General features: G+C 44.1%; 1 protein-coding gene across 3 annotated transcripts in view; it reads left to right on the forward strand.

Moving 5' to 3' along the window:
- Positions 1 to 319: 319 nt before the first annotated feature.
- Positions 320 to 18,407, forward strand: part of LOC102296347 (neurabin-2) — a 32,822-nt gene continuing 14,734 nt past the window's right edge. Inside the window, exons 1-5 of one of the 3 annotated variants that reach the window (XM_014339902.2) lie at positions 320 to 735; positions 6,566 to 6,961; positions 8,894 to 9,102; positions 9,197 to 9,529; positions 9,645 to 10,346. In XM_014339902.2, the coding sequence (XP_014195388.1) occupies positions 6,652 to 6,961; positions 8,894 to 9,102; positions 9,197 to 9,529; positions 9,645 to 10,346 (1,554 nt within the window). In that variant the 5' untranslated portion in view covers positions 320 to 735; positions 6,566 to 6,651. The other 2 variants (XM_014339895.2, XM_014339896.2) reach the window with 2 other exon arrangements.

Consider the following 18,407-nt stretch of genomic DNA (forward strand, 5'->3'; position numbering starts at 1 on the left):
ATTAAAGCTATAAAGGTAAATGAAAGTATAGAATTACAATGATGTTAGTAAAAAAGTTCTGTATGTACTGTAAGGTATTGAAAATGCAATAACCTGTAAATAAAAAGCAGTAAAATCACAGTAAAAGTACAGTAAATGAGTGCAAACAGCTGCTGCAGCGGTGGCGTCACTGCACCTTGCGTTTGGCAGTGACAGCTTCTGCCAGCAGAGGTCGCTGGAGCTCTACTGTATCTGGAGAGGAACTCTCGCTGATCGGTTTTTACCGAGCAGCTCGTAAAAGTCATCCAACCACAGAGACACAAAAACAACAACCAAAAAAAGAGAAAAAAAGAAGCAGCTAACCAGCGGGGGCCGGCAGGACCCGCTTTATATAAGATCAGGTAGTTGCTGCTTGTTTAACGGAATGAATTCAACCACACCTGATGAACGACGACCGAGGAGGGAGAAGGCTGTGTGTGTGGACGGAGTGTGAACAGATAAAGGTGTGAACGAGCAGGAAACGGGTTGGGGGAGAAGATGAGGAAGAGGAGTAGGGGTGAGGAGGAAACAGAGAGAGAGAGGGGGACGGAGGAAAACAGATGATGTGAGGGGGGAGGAGAAGGAGGAGCAGAGAGGAGGCAGGCACTCAGTCTGCTTTGCTTCGCAGGAGGAATCGGCAGCAACAGAAGGACAATGGACAGCGTTCACCGCGGGTCCTAACGAGCACCGGGCAGCTTCATCAAGCTGGAATACAAGGTATGGCTGAAGGTTAGCACACGGGTCAGTTCGTGCCGTCGTTTTACCCGCGTTAAAAAAGCTGCCGTGTGTCTGCGGGAGAGGAGAGAGGCTGCAGGAAGGAAGCGACGCGGCGCAGCAGACGCTGAGCGGGGCCTGCGTACCGGCTGCCTCTGGGTCCTGGAACCGGCCGGTGAAACCGTCCGATACCGCCACAGCTCTGCGCCTTCATCGTATCAACCGGGTAATAACGGCCGCGCTGAAACACAGCAGGGAAAGACACGCGGGAACACCCTATTCCACTGCTCACGCTTATCCTTAGAGAACGCCACCCCAAAGTCCTTTACAAAAACGTGAAATTTTGCACTCGACTCACTGCCAGCAGGGTTACCCACCCTTTTATCAGACCATTTGAAACTTCTCCGGGTTGCTCGGGGTACTCTGTCGGATTCGGCGCCAGACTCATTAGTCAAACGTTTTTATTTCAAATTAAAACCAATGATAACGTGCGAGCATAGTGCTACAGCGTATTGGTATTGACGTGCAGTGAGCGGGACCACGGCACGCGACCCGCAAACAATAGTTGACATTAGTGTGAGATAAACGCTGCTGTGTGTGCTGCTCGGACGCCGATTTGTTGAAAAGTGTGCGCTTACTAACAGTACGTATTCAGTCTTATTTGGCGATTGACGTGTTTGCTAGAAAAGAAGCGGCACAAAAAAGGAGCCGTTTTCGGATAGGAGTTTGGTGCGTGGAGCATATGTCGCTATGCCAACAAAGCCTCTCTCGAGCTTGTGGCAGCAGCAGCAGCAGGAGGAGCACGCAGGCAGACTGTCTGCCAGAATGAACCTTTGCACTAGCCGAGGCCCGATGCAGCGATTGTCGTGTGAATAGATGGAGTCATTGTGTTTACCATAATGTGCCTTCTGTTGGACACTGTGTGCGTGACGCACGCAGGGCATAAGGACTTTAATGCTCGCGTCTGAACGGCCAGTGTATTATCGTGCCAGTTTCAAGCATTATGTAGCTGAGCTACTGCAGAGACTGTGACACAGACAGATGTGAGCGGTTACAGTGAACTGAGCACTCCTCGGTTTTACAGTATATCATGAGACAAGGTCACTTGTGCCATACTAACCACCCAAACACTTAGAAAAACACAGGGAAGGCTGTGCGTGTGATGTAGCCTGTATTTAGTGATGGGAGGAGGCGTTCAGGGACCTCCCATAAATAGATTACAAGTCAATAGATGCTTGCCTCCATATGCTTAGGGTGACTGGTGCAGGCAGTGGTTCTGGTGCATTGTTTTTATTTTTTGGATCGCATTGCCGTACTTGATACTGAGTGTGTGTGTCTGTGGGTGGAGGATGGGAGCCCTGTCTGTGAGTACAGGTGAAAGCAATATCCTGTTATCTAGTTAGAGATTAGTGAAGTCGGTAAGAGCTGAGGCAAATCAGTGACCCTGATGTTTCGAGAGTGAGACCAACTGGTTATAATAAACTGAAAAGGACGCTGCTGCGTGTGAAACCATGTGTGTTATTGAACAGGAAACCCGGAGCCCAGCTGGTAGTTAGACTCTACACTGAATGGCAGGAAGCAACCCCAAACCGCGAGGGATGAGAGGCAGGCAGGAGGCGGATTGAGTTGTTCTTCGAAAGAGGTGCTTCACCATACTTGTGCTGGATTTAGTTACGTTTCTTTTAACTGGTGGCTACACACCAACGAATGAAGAGGCGCAAAGGCCCGCCCACGTCACGGTGGAGACTGGAGTTGGAGTCTGTTTGCTGGTGTTGTGCGTTTTGGGGGTTTATGTGTGTTTGTGATGCTGTTTCTCAATCAGAGCGGGAGCTTCATTTGAACAATATCAGGAAACGAGCCAAGAACTATAAAAGCTGTGTGTGTGTGTGCGTGCGTGCGTGTGTGCGTGCGTGCGTGTGTGTGTGTGAGGTTTGGTGCGTGCGTGCGTGCGTGTCGTGCGTGTGTGCGTGCGTGCGTGCGTGTGTGTGTGCGTGCGTGTGTGTGTGTGAGAAAGTTATTGGCTTTACATTCAATTTGCTCACTTGACTTCACATGATCTGTATGTGAGAATTGAGTATTTAGCAAGACAGTGTCACAAGACCGTTGTTGCAGTGTGTGTGTCTGCCCCCCCACCCCACCCCCCATGGCCGGCAGTGCCATCTGGAGTAAGTGTGAGGCCAGACTGTACTATAAACACTGCTTCTTATTACCCAGACTGCCTTTCAGCTATGTTTACAAGTAGAATTCATCATTGTTTTGTCTGATAATTTCTTTTTAATTACTGGTTTTCTCCATAAAAGGACTTCCTGCAGGCAAAGATGGCAAAAGTTCAGACATGTGACCCTTACGCTAGCATCCAAAGATATTCAGATTACCCTCGTGTCTGAGTAAGAAATCATTAGATCCTCATAGGAGGCGTCAAAAAGGTACATCTTGACATCACTGGATAACACTTGAGCCAGTCCATAATACTGTTTGTTTGCCAGGTAACTACACACTACTTACATTTACTTACAATGTAAATTTATCTTCTACCTGAAGTGATGCAATACTTAAAACTGATCGTGCATCACTTATAACTAGTTGCACATTACTTAAAATTACTTAGTTTAATTATTTGTTCTTTCCTTTAAAAACATGACCTTATTCTAGTGTGTCTACCTTAAAATGTTTGTAGGTAATTATAATGTTTTCAAAATAAATGCATTGAAATTCCACGTAGCTACAGCCGTGGGCGGTAATATAAAGTGTTGCCTTTGTTTAGTTTAATTAGTTTCACATCTCTAAAAATGGTTTCATCTCCAGCGACATCCTGTTTGTTAGCACCGTCACGGAAAGCTAAACGGTTACATGATCCAACCTGCTCGGGGTTCCTTTAGCAACGATGCATGTTGCTGCAAAGCATTTGTAAGTAGCTGCAAGTGGGAATGAGAGGAGTTTTATGTGCAAACGCTGGAACGTCAAACATGCACCATGAATCTCAGTCAGTATCTCAGGCTTCTGCAAACATTCTGTTTCAACCATTTTTCCTACCTTTGGGCCTCTGTGATGTCAGCTACTCCAGCTATTCCTAATACGTCATCTTAGGCTCACAGCTTTGGTTGTGAGCACAGAGGTCAAGCCAATCCAGACCTTCTGTTTATGAGGTGCAGCCAATCAGAATGAAGCTGTCTTAGAACAACTTGCTAAAAAGCTATTCCAGAAGTTCCAGCAATAAAAACATGGAGATGGAAATGTTTAAACCTTGAGCACAAGCCACTGAGGAACATTCATTTTCATTAAGTTCTAGTTTATCATGCAACAAAGGAAAACACCTGCTAGTTCTTGTTACTGAGCTGTAAAGATTTCTTAGTCTGTTGAGTAGAGAGTTGTTCATCTTAAGAGTTTAAAATGTAATTGCTGCATTGACTTTTGATTAACAGCCAAACACAAACTCGACTACGTTGCACAGAAGATACTGGAAAATGTCGCGATTTAGTTCAGGCAGTTTGTGGTGACCTTGTAAATTCAAGTTGTGGAAGACAAATGAAACACAGCCTTAGTTGCCCATGAAATCGCAGGCTCCTGTATTGGTGGCTATCCTCATTTGGAGTCCGTTTGGTACAATCCTTAGTGGAAATTCTGATTCAGGTTTTATACTTGAGACTCAAAGAGGCAAAGTACAAGTAAATGCTGCTCGCAGTAAAATGAACTGTTGCGCTTCTTTGCATTGAGCAATGATAAGTTAAAGTAGAGGTAACATTGTGACAGTGTAACATAAATGACAGTATGAATCTTCACACAGCAGCTGTGAATTTTCACACAAATCCCACAGTCTGCTGGAAAAATGTGTCTCTGGCTGTGTCCACGTTCCATTAGATAATCCTTGAAATTACAAATGTATTTATTTATTTTTCATCAGGGTTAGATTATTGAAGTACTAAAGAAGGGGAATCACCTGTCTTATCACCTTGATGCTACTTCGGCTAGCTAAGAAATGTATTTGCACAAAACCCCATGGCGCTATTCATGGAGATGTAACAGAGAAGATTGCTACAAATTGGTAACCATAGACTGCATGTAAAAGATGGATGCCGTGGTTGGTTCTGATTTTACATTTTAAGGCTTTAATGTTAGTGTTTTGGCTTCTGCCATGTTCATTTCTTTCAGGCAAAAGTTAGCATATTTAGTTGAGAGGCTTAGATGCTAATTAGTGCAAAACAACAGTCTACTGAAATACAAAAGCTGAAGCACATATTCCTTGGGCAGGCTGTACCACACAGCAAGCCATAATACTTGTCAGATAAGTCCAAAGAAAACAAAAACACTCCAGAATGGATCGATACTTCACAAGTGGTAGAGACGTTCAGATCAGTGATGCTAATAATTACAACTGCGGCGTAGCACTAAGCTATCAGCTGTGTACGCAGACTCGGCAGCAGCCACACTCTTTAGCACCTTTTAGGGCGTAACAGATGTTTAAAAAACATGCATTATACATTTGTTATGAAGAGGGAGACTAGGGATCCAAACCTCTTGTGCCAGGTTCACTTTTTAATATTGTAAAGTTGGACGTTTTAGCATTGGAATCTGTGGAGATTGAGTCGCTTTTTTTTTTTTTTTTAAAGTCAATTTCAAGTGGTCATTAGTAGAACTGCAGGTTGTTTTGTTGTTTTTTTGGGAACTTGTGCTTTGCCAGGGTTGTGCAGTGATGCCAATGGTAGCATGTGAGGGGTTGCGCAATGTAGGAGCTGGAGGTGCTAGCAGGAATTGTTTGTTTTGGATTGTACAAGGCTAGCTGTCTACCTGAGTTAAGCTAAGCTAATCTAACTTTACTAATTTAGTTTGATCTGTTAAATTTGGTGCACTCAAAACTACTGCCGTGACCTTAAATCATAAAAGGTCACGCAACTATCAAAGAAAAATATAAGCAAATCAAATCAAAGTTGCCGTTATTTTTTTTGTAGTTTAGCACGTCATTGGCAGATTATCAAGAAACCTCGTTACTCTTTCTATAATTCATTGTGTTCTAATTGCTGTCTCTGTTATACTACATAGTTTTTATAGAGTCAATCAAGCCTGATGAAAACATCAGGAATCCCTGTTGCAAAGATCTGACGGCACAAGCCACAAATGCTGTCAACCAGTAAATGAGATGCTATCACGAGAAAACACTGTGATATCTTGGGACCAAAGGGCTGTTCTGTGTTCGTGCTATGTATTTATCTGGCAAGTCTATCACGAAGCAAGTTTGGCATTAGGAGCAGCAATATAAACACGCGGGGGGGGGAGTTGTCACACTGCGTCATTGTTTTAATTGGATTATATTGACGGCTGCGGCAGCGCCGTGTGGGTGTACACAGAGGGGCGATTGTGATGTCGTCTAATGCCAAGTTCGCTCATCTTCAGCTTAGTTATACTCTGTTAACACTCTCCCAGCTGGCACAAATACATGTGTTCGTTAAAGAGTTTTTGATTATTGATCACAATCATATGCAACCTAATTGTATGTATCAAAAACCTTGTCTGAGCGACAGCATACAGCCAAGAGGTCCTTTGTAAACTAGCATAGTTACTCTTGAGAAGCTGGCACCGCTGGCTGTTTGGGATTTTGGGCTAAAGTATTACTTCAGTGCAACAAAATGAAGGCCTGCTGGGTGGCTTCAGCTGTTCACTGTGAACATCTGTGGTTCTTATCTGCATGTTTGCCTTAGTTGCACAGCAATTTGCTGGTTAAAGCTTTGAAAAATCCAACATGTAAATTTCATTTGCCTCATATCCTTCAGAATGTTTAAACCGATGCACAGACGTGTCCAGAGTACACGGCTCATTGATCTATTTCTGTTTTATTCAGGAGGTGAATGTCAGACAGCTCCAGGATGCTGCCCCCCTCATTCATGCCAACCTGCTATTCACCACGGGACATTTGACTCACCAAACATGATGAAGACTGAGCCTCCGTCGGCCACGGGAGGCAACGGGGCCTCCGGTGGGAGCAACGGGAGCTCTAATCTGCGAAGTCCGTCTCCCCACCGCAATGCCTACGAGGCAGGTCTTGCGGCGCTGAAGAAGGCCACAGACCACCTCAACAATGCCGCCAATGGAGGCGCTGACCCTGCCTCAAAACCCGCTCCTCTGCCCCGGCCTACTGGGAGGGGCCGGAAATATGGCTCAAATGTTCACCGTATCAAGAACATGTTCATGCAGATGCAGTCTCCCGGCGATGAAGAGGATGGAGCCAAAATGATTGGTAACTAGCCTTTTCACAGAACCCTTTAGAATCAAGGAATGTAGCAACTTGTAGGGTCGGTTACCGAATTCAGTTAGGGCAGCGGTCCCTAATCCCCGGGCCGTGGACCGGTCTGTGAGCCGTTTGGTAATTTCACACCCGGGCCTCAACTCTCGTGGCCCGGGTGTGAAATTTATGGTTTTCAGGGTTTTTATCGGGTTATTTTTATCGTTTTTAATAGTTAACTCTGTTTCCCTGGGTCTGTCTGTTATGAATAAATCTTGTTGTATTTATCCGAGACACCTTAAAGGCCAGTCAGAGAAAATATTGTCGGACATAAACCGGTCCGTAGCGCAAAAAAAAGTTTACGGACTGCTGTTTTAGGGTACCGACAAAATTACATTGGTACTAATGAGGACTGATTCATAGTACATAAGGTTCGGCTGTTCGTGTTCCCCTCGATGTCACACGTAGCGTCACCAGTGATCATATTGGGTTTTACCATCATTTCAGTGCTGAAAATTACAAGTTATACAGAGAGCGATGCGGCAATAGTTTGGGGGGAAAAAAATTCTGCAATGTGTTGATGTATTTGCTTTCTGTCTCGACTGCTTCTACTACTATACCAGCGCTGATGTGGAGGTTTTGTGTCGATCAGAAGACTACTGCAGCAAGTGTGGCTCTCAGACACCAAATTTAGAATATATTATGCCAAAAAGTAATATCGGTTGGTACCAGTATTCAAATGTGCAAGATAAACCCAATACTTGCAATGACAATGATTCCTTTTCTGACTTCTGACAATAACAGGCCAAGTAACAACTGGTGAAATGAAGTGGCCGAGTATCAAGTTAAGCTAATGTGAAAAATAAGGCGAGATTGAATGACTACCAATGGAAAGTTGGTAGACAGTAATGTGAGTGATATGTTGGAAATATACAAGAGGGTTGCTTACACAACTAGAACCACAAATATCCTCTAATTCTCAGGTGTCGGCCATCGAAAGACAGAAAATTTTTAAATTCTCCAGTGTTCACAAAGAGAAGCGGGTTTACCATAGTAAAGGTTTGATCTAGAAATCTTTAAAAACACAAATTATCTGATAAGTCGGCTTCGAATGTTAGCACGGCTAGTCATGTTTTTGTGTGTGTGTGTTGAGTGCTGTGCTCAACAACTCTTTTTACCTCTCACCAGTCAAACAGTCAGAGAGGGTGGGGCTTTCAGTATCTGCATTGTGATCAAAAGATGGTTTTTTGTAACCTGGAAACAACAAAAGCTTGAGAAGTGCTCTGAAAATAAAGTCACGGGGACCATTAGTCCTCACACTCAAAGCATTTTGCTGTGATGATTCAGTTCTCCTCTGCCTCCTGTCAGAGTGGAACTGAGCATCCAAATACATTAATAAAAAGATTTTCATATCCTCAAAAGATTTCTTCTTAAACGTAAAAACACTGTAGCTTCTGCATTTTTCCACCTGGTATTTGCAACCTTAGCACTTGCACTACTGCTACACTACAGACAGAAGAAGCCCTTTTTTACATGGATTAGCTAGTAAAGTTGCTAGCTAGGAACTAGCTAACTAGCCTTTAGCCGTTAGCCTGTCTCTTGTGACCAGTATCCTTATGTTGCATATGTGTGTATTCTTTTTACAAGATTATGGTTTTGAAGTGAGTTCAGATTTTGTTTTTAACATATATTATTAAGCTCCTGCTAAAGCGGCTAAATTGAACCACCAACACTTAAGGCCATGTTTATTGATAGTAGCAGGCATACAAACTGGGTTATGAACAAAGACAAATGTGTTGATGATATCCATGCTGTGATACTTCGTGTAGCCAAAATTCATTAATGATAAAACCACCTGCTCTGGTGAACTCCAGTGGTGTTAGCCTGTACTTCCCTTAAAGGACAATTTCGTTTTTTTACAACTTGTTTATTTTCTGTCATTAGTAGGTAAGGAACAGGCAGTGAAACTGTCCCTGCCGAGAGTATCCAGCCTCAATGAGCACGTCGACCACAGCGCCCTGCTGAAACTTGGGGGCACGGTCTCTGAAAGGGTCAACCGTTTTGACTCTAAAGTTGGTAGGGAGGGCAGTGGCTCATCTGTGGGCTTGTCAAAGCTCCAGGAGACCAGGAGGATCTTTGAGCAGCGGACTCTGCAGGTCAGATGTTACACTTGCGTTGTTATTTTTTATCATTTAGTTGACATAGCTCGCTTGTAATCTTTAACTGACTGGTTATTTGTGCGTCCTTTAGGAGAAGCAAGCTGCCACTAACCGCATCTTGCTGAAGAAAGAGCGGGCGTCGGGCTTCCAGGGCAGCCGTCTAGATGTTGTGGCTCGCTTTAATGGGTCCACTGAAGCTCTGGACCGGCTAGATGATCCCCCTGTTCCCACCCCTCCTTCTATTTCGTCTACTGCAGCTTTAGCCGGACCAGGCGAGGCCGTCAGTCCCACTGTGAGCCAGCTCAGCGCCGCATTCGAAAAGGGTGACCTGCAAAACAATCTCTACCTCCCCCAGCGTCGGTCAGCCCCTGCTTTGGCACCAAAACCCAAACCTCCACCCAGGGTGGAAGCAGCAGACAGGAAGGTGAAAAGGATTTTCTCAAAAACTTAAAACTTTGCAATTAAGCTGTGGGGAAGTTCTTGAACTAGAAAATCTTTTGATTGCACTACTACATGATCTCCCTGTGCTTTTCTTCCAGACAAAGGTGATACCTGCAGATAAGGACGAGAAAGATGAGGTAAAAGCAGGAGTTATAAGTAACCAGGCAGCAGAGCTACATGAAGAAACGGGTTCTCTAGAAAGGAACATGGAGGGAGCCGCGACCAATGAAGAGAAGGATGCATTTGGACTGTCGGGGGACCAGCTCTCCAACTCTTCCTATTCCTCCTCTTCCTCAGTGACTGTCACTTCCATCTCCTCTTCATCGGAGGCCAAACCAGAGCTGGCAGCAACTGAGGCCAAGGGTTCGAGTACAGTGGAAGCCTCTGGGCTGCAGCCTGGCGATCAGGACAGCGCCACTGCGGGATCTGAGGCCGCGGGTAGGCTGGTGCAAGCTGAGGTTCATGCCTCGCTGGAAAATGGAGAGAAAGAGCCTCCATCTTCCTCTCCTTCATCGGAGGAGAAAGAAGAGGACTCTGAGGAGAGGGCCAAAGAAGATGAGAATGACGAGGATGGTTCAAGGAAGGAGGATTATTCTGAGGGAGATCTGATAGATATCAGCGCATACAGCGGGCTTGGGGAGGAGGACTCTGGGGGAAGCCAGCTGGACGATGAGGATGACGAAGACGAGGAGGAGGCATATCAGCCAGAGTCCAGCTGCTCAGAAATCCCTGGCCTTCCTGAGGAAGAGGAGCCTCCGCCACCCAGTAGAAAGATTCGCTTCAGCACTCAGCCAATCAGAGTGAGTTTTTTCTTCTTCTTTTTTTTTTGTGCTCACATAGCGCACATTAGTCTTAATTTTACTGTATCCACCACTTCGATTTCATAAGAGGAAGTCAATGTTGAGCCACTTCCTCTGTGGTTTCATCTTCCAGACACGGCAGTTACTGCTTTAGTGATATTTAAAGCAAACGCCACCGACTTTCCAGTAGTGCACAGACTCTTAAGTGTTCATTACACTTAATATGAAACAATCAGCTTCATTAGATTCGCTGGATTTATGTGTGCATTTTGTGCTGATGTCAGCACAGAAAGAGAGGTTAAGGAGCGAGCTGATCGTTAGGATTCATCCTCCTGAAATGTTGAAGGTAGCACCAAACAGAAAGCGCTGATCTTTTAATAAATATGAGGACTTGACAATTTATTTAATTGCTCATAAACTTGTACCTGTTACATATTTTTCTATTAGATTGAATAATAGAATAATAAGTCCCTTTTGCCTCAGTGTTTTAGCATCTTGAAGTTATATATGTTGGTATTTCAGAACCACAAGTTTAGTTTCACAACAACCCGAGTAGCTGCTGTTTTCAGCAAGGAAGCGAGCGCTAGCTGCTAAGCACTAAAAAGACAGGAAGACGGGGTCAGTAGCATTAAGTTAAAAAGGCCTTCTGCTCAGTATCTTGAGCTCCAGACTCTTGGTTTACAGTAAGTTAGATCATAACTAACTTAGTCGAGAGCGATGGCACTCGCTTCATGCATGCTCTGCAATTTACGAAACCACGGGAACTCAAAGAAAAAATTAACACTGCCCTAAAACAATTGAAAAACACTCAGTGACTTCCTTCATCACACACGAAGGGTGCACAGGGGATTTTCACTCTTTGATTTCGCCATGCTACTTCCTGCCAGTGCTCAAAGTGTGTTTGTTAATGTAGCTCTTGTTTCAAAAGAAGCTCTCCTGTCTGATGGAGAGCTGTCCTGCAGCCTCGCAACAGTCAGCTGGTTGAGCTTGTTGCGTCGTGCAACTTGTCTCGACCTGCATTAATAATAATACGGCGCGTCCCCTAATATGTTTAGACAGCCCTCTGAATGACATGCCACAGAGTTTGATAATGTAGCACGTAACACTGATAAGAACAGGAAGGAAGAGCGCTGCATGCCGATCTAGAATTGATGTAACTGTATAACGGCAAGTGATGGCGAGCTTTGCCCGCTCGGTCATGTTTGCTACTACGGGGTGGTAGCAGGAAGAACGGGTTTAATTTCAGGCCAAGCGTCAGGGCAAAAAAAAGGAATTCCTTTCATTTTCATGGACCTGGAAACGTTTAGCTTCTGACCTCTTTGGCCACAGAGCGGCTAAAAGTGGAGCTGTGGCCTGAGGCTGTGTTGTGTTGTTTACTACAAAGGTAACAGCTGCACCCGGGTAGATTTACAACTTTGGGTCTCAGATTCAGATCGGGTTTTTAAAGTAAATATGTGTCCGTGTTTGTGTGTTGCCGTTCTTTCCTCTTGATTGAAAGACATATTTAAGTAACTGTAATAGATTTACAGAGAAGATGTATAATTCTTGGCGATGAAGTGCAAGAGTGGGCTGCAAAAACATTTCAGCCACAGTGATTCAGTTGGTTGCTAGCTGCAGCTTTGTGGCCAGCGTTTTCAAGGTACACTTCCTCCATGCCCGCCCCATCTTTGCATCTCTGCATCATCAGAGTGGGCTCTCACTTTGAATAAAACACAGCGGCTTCTAAGATTCAACATTTGGGTTTTTTTTTCTTTCTTTTCTTTTTAATGCACTTCATTTGAGTTCTGCACTAAACACTATCTGGCTCGTGCGAGTTAGATGATGTTTGTGTGGCTTTTCTGCTGTGGACAAAAACAGCAAAGATACAAGGATGCACCTTTATCCAGCCTGATACCTGATAATGATGATGATGATGATGCATGCAGGTGAAGTGCTGATTGGCCGACACAGGAAGAGTAATGGAAGCAGAGTTTGCAACAAAGAAAGACAAAATAATAAATCATTAAAGACGGAATAAAAGCGAGCCCAGACGATTAGCACAGATGCCATCGTTCGTTGTTTTCGACTCTTTGTCCTCCACATCAGGAGGATTTTTCATTTACTCTGTTCTTCGTTTTATATTTGAGCAGCTGTCTTGAATCATTATTCAAAGTTAAGGTTATTATTGAAAATAACTTTGACTAAATTTACTTAAACTCTACTTTAATGTATGCAATCAGCAGTTAAATCTGAAGACACAGCATTCAAACCTCTTTGTCTTTACTCCAACAAATTGTACTTTTTCTCATGAAGGTGTCCTTCTAACTTCATTCCTCTGGTAACATTTTCTGAGCATTTGAACCATGCCTAATGCACATTAATGGTGGTTCTACATATTTTGACAGTGGCCCCCAGCTGTGTGTGCACTACGGTTGAAACACGTAGACGTGGGTCTACAAACGTGACACCTACACACTTCCAACACAGCAGCAGCTTAAAGCACAGCTTCTGTCGTTTTTTGGAGGCCAGCAACACAGTTTTAATCAAGTTTGATGGTCAAAACAGGGAGAAAAATATTGGTTTACCAGTTTATCCTCTGCAGTGTGGACATGAGCTTAAAATGAGCTAGAAAAACATCCACAGAATTAGACCTAAGCTAGCTAAAGGCTGACTGTGCTGACATGGACTCAGTTGGGAAGGTTCCAGTTTCCTCCTGTTATTTCCTTTCAGTCACACTTATGAAGCTGACTTATAAAGTCACAGAATAAAACATGACATGTGGTCCACTTTCGTGCTCCTGTTCACTTTGTCGTGCTCCAGTACAACCCTGGCACTATCTGACGGTAGATTTGGCGATCGCTCTAAACTGGTCAAAGTCAAGTAAGTTCCACCACTTGGTCGTCACCCTGAAACACCTCGGGGCATTTATTCTAACTAAAGTGGTCACTGGGAAATAAAAACGCCATGAAAAGTGCTAAAAAATAGCTTAAAAGGTTTGGCAACTTTTCCCCAAAACAAGGCTTTATCAAGCTAACCTCTCCTGTACCTTTAACGACTAGTTTTGACACCTTGTACATATCAACAAAGAACCGTTTCAGGGTTTTTCCAGGGGCAGCTGCATGGCAGAGACCATCCGCTCGAACTTCTGATAAACACCCTGTCGTACAAGCAGGTCCGAAACATGACAAAGCCACTCAGCACAGAGGAGAGATTCAGGGTTACTCCTAATGAGGATAAAGCGTTGAAAAGCCTCTTTCCACTGGACGTTACGCTTCTAAAACCATCTTTTTTTGTTGCACGATTCTTCCAAAGATCTGAATTCAGGATTCTTTGAGTCCCTTTATCTACAACTTGCTGTTCACGGGGAACTTGTAGACGATTATACTTAGTAAAGAATCTGACAACTTCATCCACCTTTGTAAAATGTAAACATTTTAGTATACATGACATCATCTCAGACTCTTGTGACCTGTTAGAGTTTCAGGAGAAACTGAGTAAGCATTCATGTATGAACTGGTGCCGTTTTTTACAATGCAAAGAAGAAAACAGTGATGCTTGCCCAGTCGCTTTGACATTACTGTGTTAGAAATGTCAGACATGAAGAATTATTAATAAATCAAATCTGACACAGCAGAGATCATCGTTTTGGTTCAGAGGAAGCTTCAACAGTTAAAGCTAGACTCAGCAGTTATCTGCACACACACACACACACACACACACACACACACACACACACACACACACTTCCTACTCATATGCTCGTTGCTATAGAAGATCTATAAATGACGCCGCACTGAAGCGGAGGTTTATGAGGGGGAATGAAATGAAATCACAGCCAAGCAGCAGTGCAGATTACTCACAGTCTAAAGGAGGAAAAACAAAACAACTTGATTTCAGAGTACTGAAGCTACCTGTCAATAGCTTCAGCTGGACCAGGGAACAATAGTCTTTCAACAGGCCTCGCCTCAGGGGCATCTTCTGTCAGGAAAAGTTGTCCAGTGCTGACACGGTGCCAAGCTAGCTAAACTTGGAAACATAAACATCCCGTCTGACAGAAAGTTGGCTTGCTTCAAAAGAGTGTTGGACCTCAACCAGATGCAGGAAGACCATTGGTTGCTGGGTGAAGCGCCTGATAAGCCTTTTATGATAAGCAGGTTATATGCTTTTGGAGGGGCCTCGGTTCGCGGCACAATACAAGCAAAAGAACATTACGTGATATATCGGCTATTTCGGGGTAGATATGAATGAGTGTGGAAAATATTAGTGGGACACACCCACAAGCTTTAATTTCAGGTAACACAAATGATTAAAGTCTGACATATTTGTTGGAACAAACACATTTGGTGTACATGAAGCGCCATTAGAGGAGCGGACGTTGTTTGATTTGAACCCAGTCTGAGAGGTGTCCCGCTGCAGGGAACAGAGACGCTCACTGTCCGAGCATGTCGAGTGCCGTCAGCAGCCGGTTTCTGGAACGGAGTAATTGCTGTTCTTGCATCATGAAGTTGGCGTTAGCCAGCACAGCTCAGAGCTCCTCAAGTGTTGAGCAAGTCTGCAGAACATCGCTTCATTAAAATGTCCTCTGCAGCTGAAATGCCATGTGATTACAGCACGGGTTAATCAGCCTGTGTGAGAGGTCTTGTGATTTTTGGACTTGCACGCAGACGCTGTGTCATCATAAAGGTTAATGCGTGATGAAGACACGTCGGAGTGGCCGCTGTAGGTTGCTATGCGATTGGTCTAAACTTTCTCTCACACACACAGTGGAGATGCTGACTTGTGTACAAGGCCACCTCTGTAGGACTGTTAAAAGCAGCAGTTGGAATGTGGATGGGTGTGTTTGTTTTCCTCGGGGAGGGAAAAAAGCGCGCACAAGCAGGGGAAGCCGGCTGATAAGAATCACAGAATAGAGCTTTGTTTGGATTTAGAAAACTACCTGGTGTGTACAGTTATGTGAACTGACGGGGAAAAATCTCTTTACAAAGGTAATGATGCTCCCAGTTGTGACTGAAATCAGTTAAAAGCCGCCTTTGATTACGTGCGTCACAGATTCAACAAGATGCTGCAAACGTTGCTCAGCATCACATAGCAGCTGCAGATTTGCCAGGATGTAAAATCTCACGTCTCATCTCGTGCTCCACTGGATTAAGATCTGGGGACTGTTCAAACTGGTCTCTTTAACAGGTTCAAAAAACCAGTTTGAGATGATTGGAGCTTTGGGACATGGTGTGCTATCCTGCTGGAAGTAACCATCAGAAAATGGGCACACTGTGCTAATAGAGGGATGGACGTGGTCAGCAACAATACTCAGATCAGCCCGTCTGCAAGTTCAGTCACTTAATCTCCTTTTTTCTTCATTCTGGTGCTTAGTTTGAACATGTCCGGACGTCTAAATAAATGAGTTACTGCTGCGATTGGCTGATTAGATAACTGAGTGAATAAGCAGGTGGACCTAATGAAGTGGCTTGTGAGTGTTTATAGTGTTACAATAGTGGATGTTCATATTAAACAGGGTTTCACATATGCAGAAATGTTTAAAGCTTCAGACTGCTCTGTTTCAGGCCTTTTTTCTGCTCTTGGATCTTTATGATGTCATAAAGACAGTTTAGGGAGTGAATGTCCTCATTGAGTCCGCAGCAGGAATAAGATAAGTAAGGATTATTTAAAGTTACCCTAGTAGAGTCCGAGAATAAAAATACTGAGCTTGAAATGAGCATAAATAAAATGGACCCAACCTTAATGGCTGCAGGACCAGTGTGGAGGGGGAGGAGGGTCGATGGGATGTGGCAGGAAGTGCTGGAAGGTGGCTTCCCTTTGACTGTGACATGAGCAGAAACTGAAAGTAGTGCGATTCACAAATTCAGAACTATTTATGCAGATCCCCAGAGGAGCTCTGCCCACACACTCGTGCTCGGTGTCACATCACTAATCAAATCGATTAAATCTGGTGCCTGTTGTTTATTAACTCGAGGTTCACTCAGAGGTCACGTGTCCACAGCGCTACGCAGCCATACCCCGAGCCGCCCAACGAAGACTGGCTGGCTAAAATTCTGATCCCATCTGAAATGAATGAAAGACGGCAAAAAGAAATTCGATTAAAGATCCAAATTCAGACGTCACCGTGGCAGCTACAATAAAACTTACCTGCAGACCTGTGATCTGGACTCAATCCTTGCAGCATTCAGTGAGAAACTTTCCACTGCCAGCTGCTTCTCGGCTCTGTGCTGCCTTTCAGTACGGACAAATTACAACCCAGGAGATGCCAACGCCTGAGGACTCGTCTCCACCAGATATGACTCAACCTGAATTTTCTTGTGATCCATCTGTCAGACCTTAATTTAGAGCCATGCTTCATCCAGGTGGCATTCACATAAGACGCTTTTTCAAATATTTATCAAGGCACACCTCGCCCCTCTGCTGTACAGCCTGTGATAGTGCTCTCAGTTGACCGGCGGCTAACTCAGATGGCGGTTTTGATATCTCTCTGGCAGCTCGCGCCACTTACAGAGGCGGTGTCGGCGGTGTCGGCGGAGTCGATTTTGTTTCTACCTGTTGGGACGCGCCAGCCGCCGGGACAATTAGATCACATGACTAAGCTGAACATATTTGAAAGAGGTGTTAAAATTCAGACGTTAATTCCAGTTTTATTTTTCCAGCTCCGGCTCACAACAACAGTTGTCTCACGATGCTTTAACGGAGAGTTTAAAACTGTCAATTACACTGTGACTGACCTCCTGCTTACACAGGCCTTCGGAAAATACTGGTTTTAAAGACAGGCTGAGGCAGGCAGACCTGCAGGAGGATACAAACAAACTGAGAACACCCACACGTTTATAATTACGCTGACATTTTACAGTGGGAAAGGCGAGTTTTCTCTGTATAAACACTGTTTAGCTTGTTATCACATGGAAAACTCGTTTTTTAAAAAGGAGCTGATGCTCACGTATCAGAAACCAGAACTAGGAAGTCTCTGATAAAGTATGAGGTGATTCACCAGTACACCAGTACACCAGTATAAATCGATACATTTCAGCATGACTGCAAAAAACTCAAAATATCAGGATGTGCTTGTTTGCGTTTTGGCTAAAAAGAAGAAGAAGTACGTTTACATGATTAATACGACTTTAAAAACCTCTACAGTAGGTAAACAAAAAGCGACGGGTGCTAACCAATGTTAGCCTGACCCACAAACAAGCTAGCTGCTTCCTCCTGTTTCCAGTGTTTATACTACGCGACATTATCTGCCTGCTGCTTATAGAGATCTAACCACAATGTATGTAGCTCATGTCAAGTGAACGCCCCAAAGCTTTACTTATTGCTTTTATTTTTTACTTTAAAAAAAAATTATTAGATTTTTATTTAACTTATTACTTGTAGGGTATTTTTAATTGAATAAGTAAAATTAAATGTTTAATATCAGTAAAGAACGGCCTCGTATATCCATCCATCCACACTGAGCCCGGCCGATATATTGGACCATGTCAGCTATTTGCTGATCTGAGCAAAGAATTTGAAATGAAATAGGAAATTAAACGAGGATCTTTTCAGATATAACCATCAGATATAGTTACATGAGATTTTTGCAAAATATTGGCACCAGTTTGGATCTGATGAGCTTTAAATCAATCCTTCATTCCAGCTTTTTGTGTAGTTTCACGAGTTTTGTGGGGCTCCTCTGATTGGTTTAAACTTCGCATGATGTTGGAGACAAAGCCTACTGCTGTAAGCTACAGAGAGGCTACACAGCCCTGTCATGGCGGCTGCGTTGGAGGCCCAGGCTGGTCCCCGGGGACTTCTCGGTGGCTTGGCTTTTATCCTGCGTGTAGTAAGTTTGTAGCTTCTGACTGGCCTGGTTCTGCTGAGGCTTCCATTCACAGCATTGTCAGTCGAAAGAAAGAAATGTATTGTTTTCACATCATATTCACTGAAGGGCTGAGCTGATCTGTATGAGCTTCACTTGTTCCCAAAGATGCGAATACTGGTTCTTCATTCAAACTGGCAAAAGACGAGGTCTTAATACACAATTGTGAAGCGGTCTGCAGGTTCGATTTGATTCTTGTCATCAACAGTCATCATTACAGA

The sequence above is a fragment of the Haplochromis burtoni genome, unplaced genomic scaffold (assembly GCF_018398535.1).
Source record: "Haplochromis burtoni strain Fernald_Lab_line unplaced genomic scaffold, NCSU_Asbu1 Contig_312, whole genome shotgun sequence".
Lineage (NCBI taxonomy): Eukaryota > Metazoa > Chordata > Actinopteri > Cichliformes > Cichlidae > Haplochromis > Haplochromis burtoni.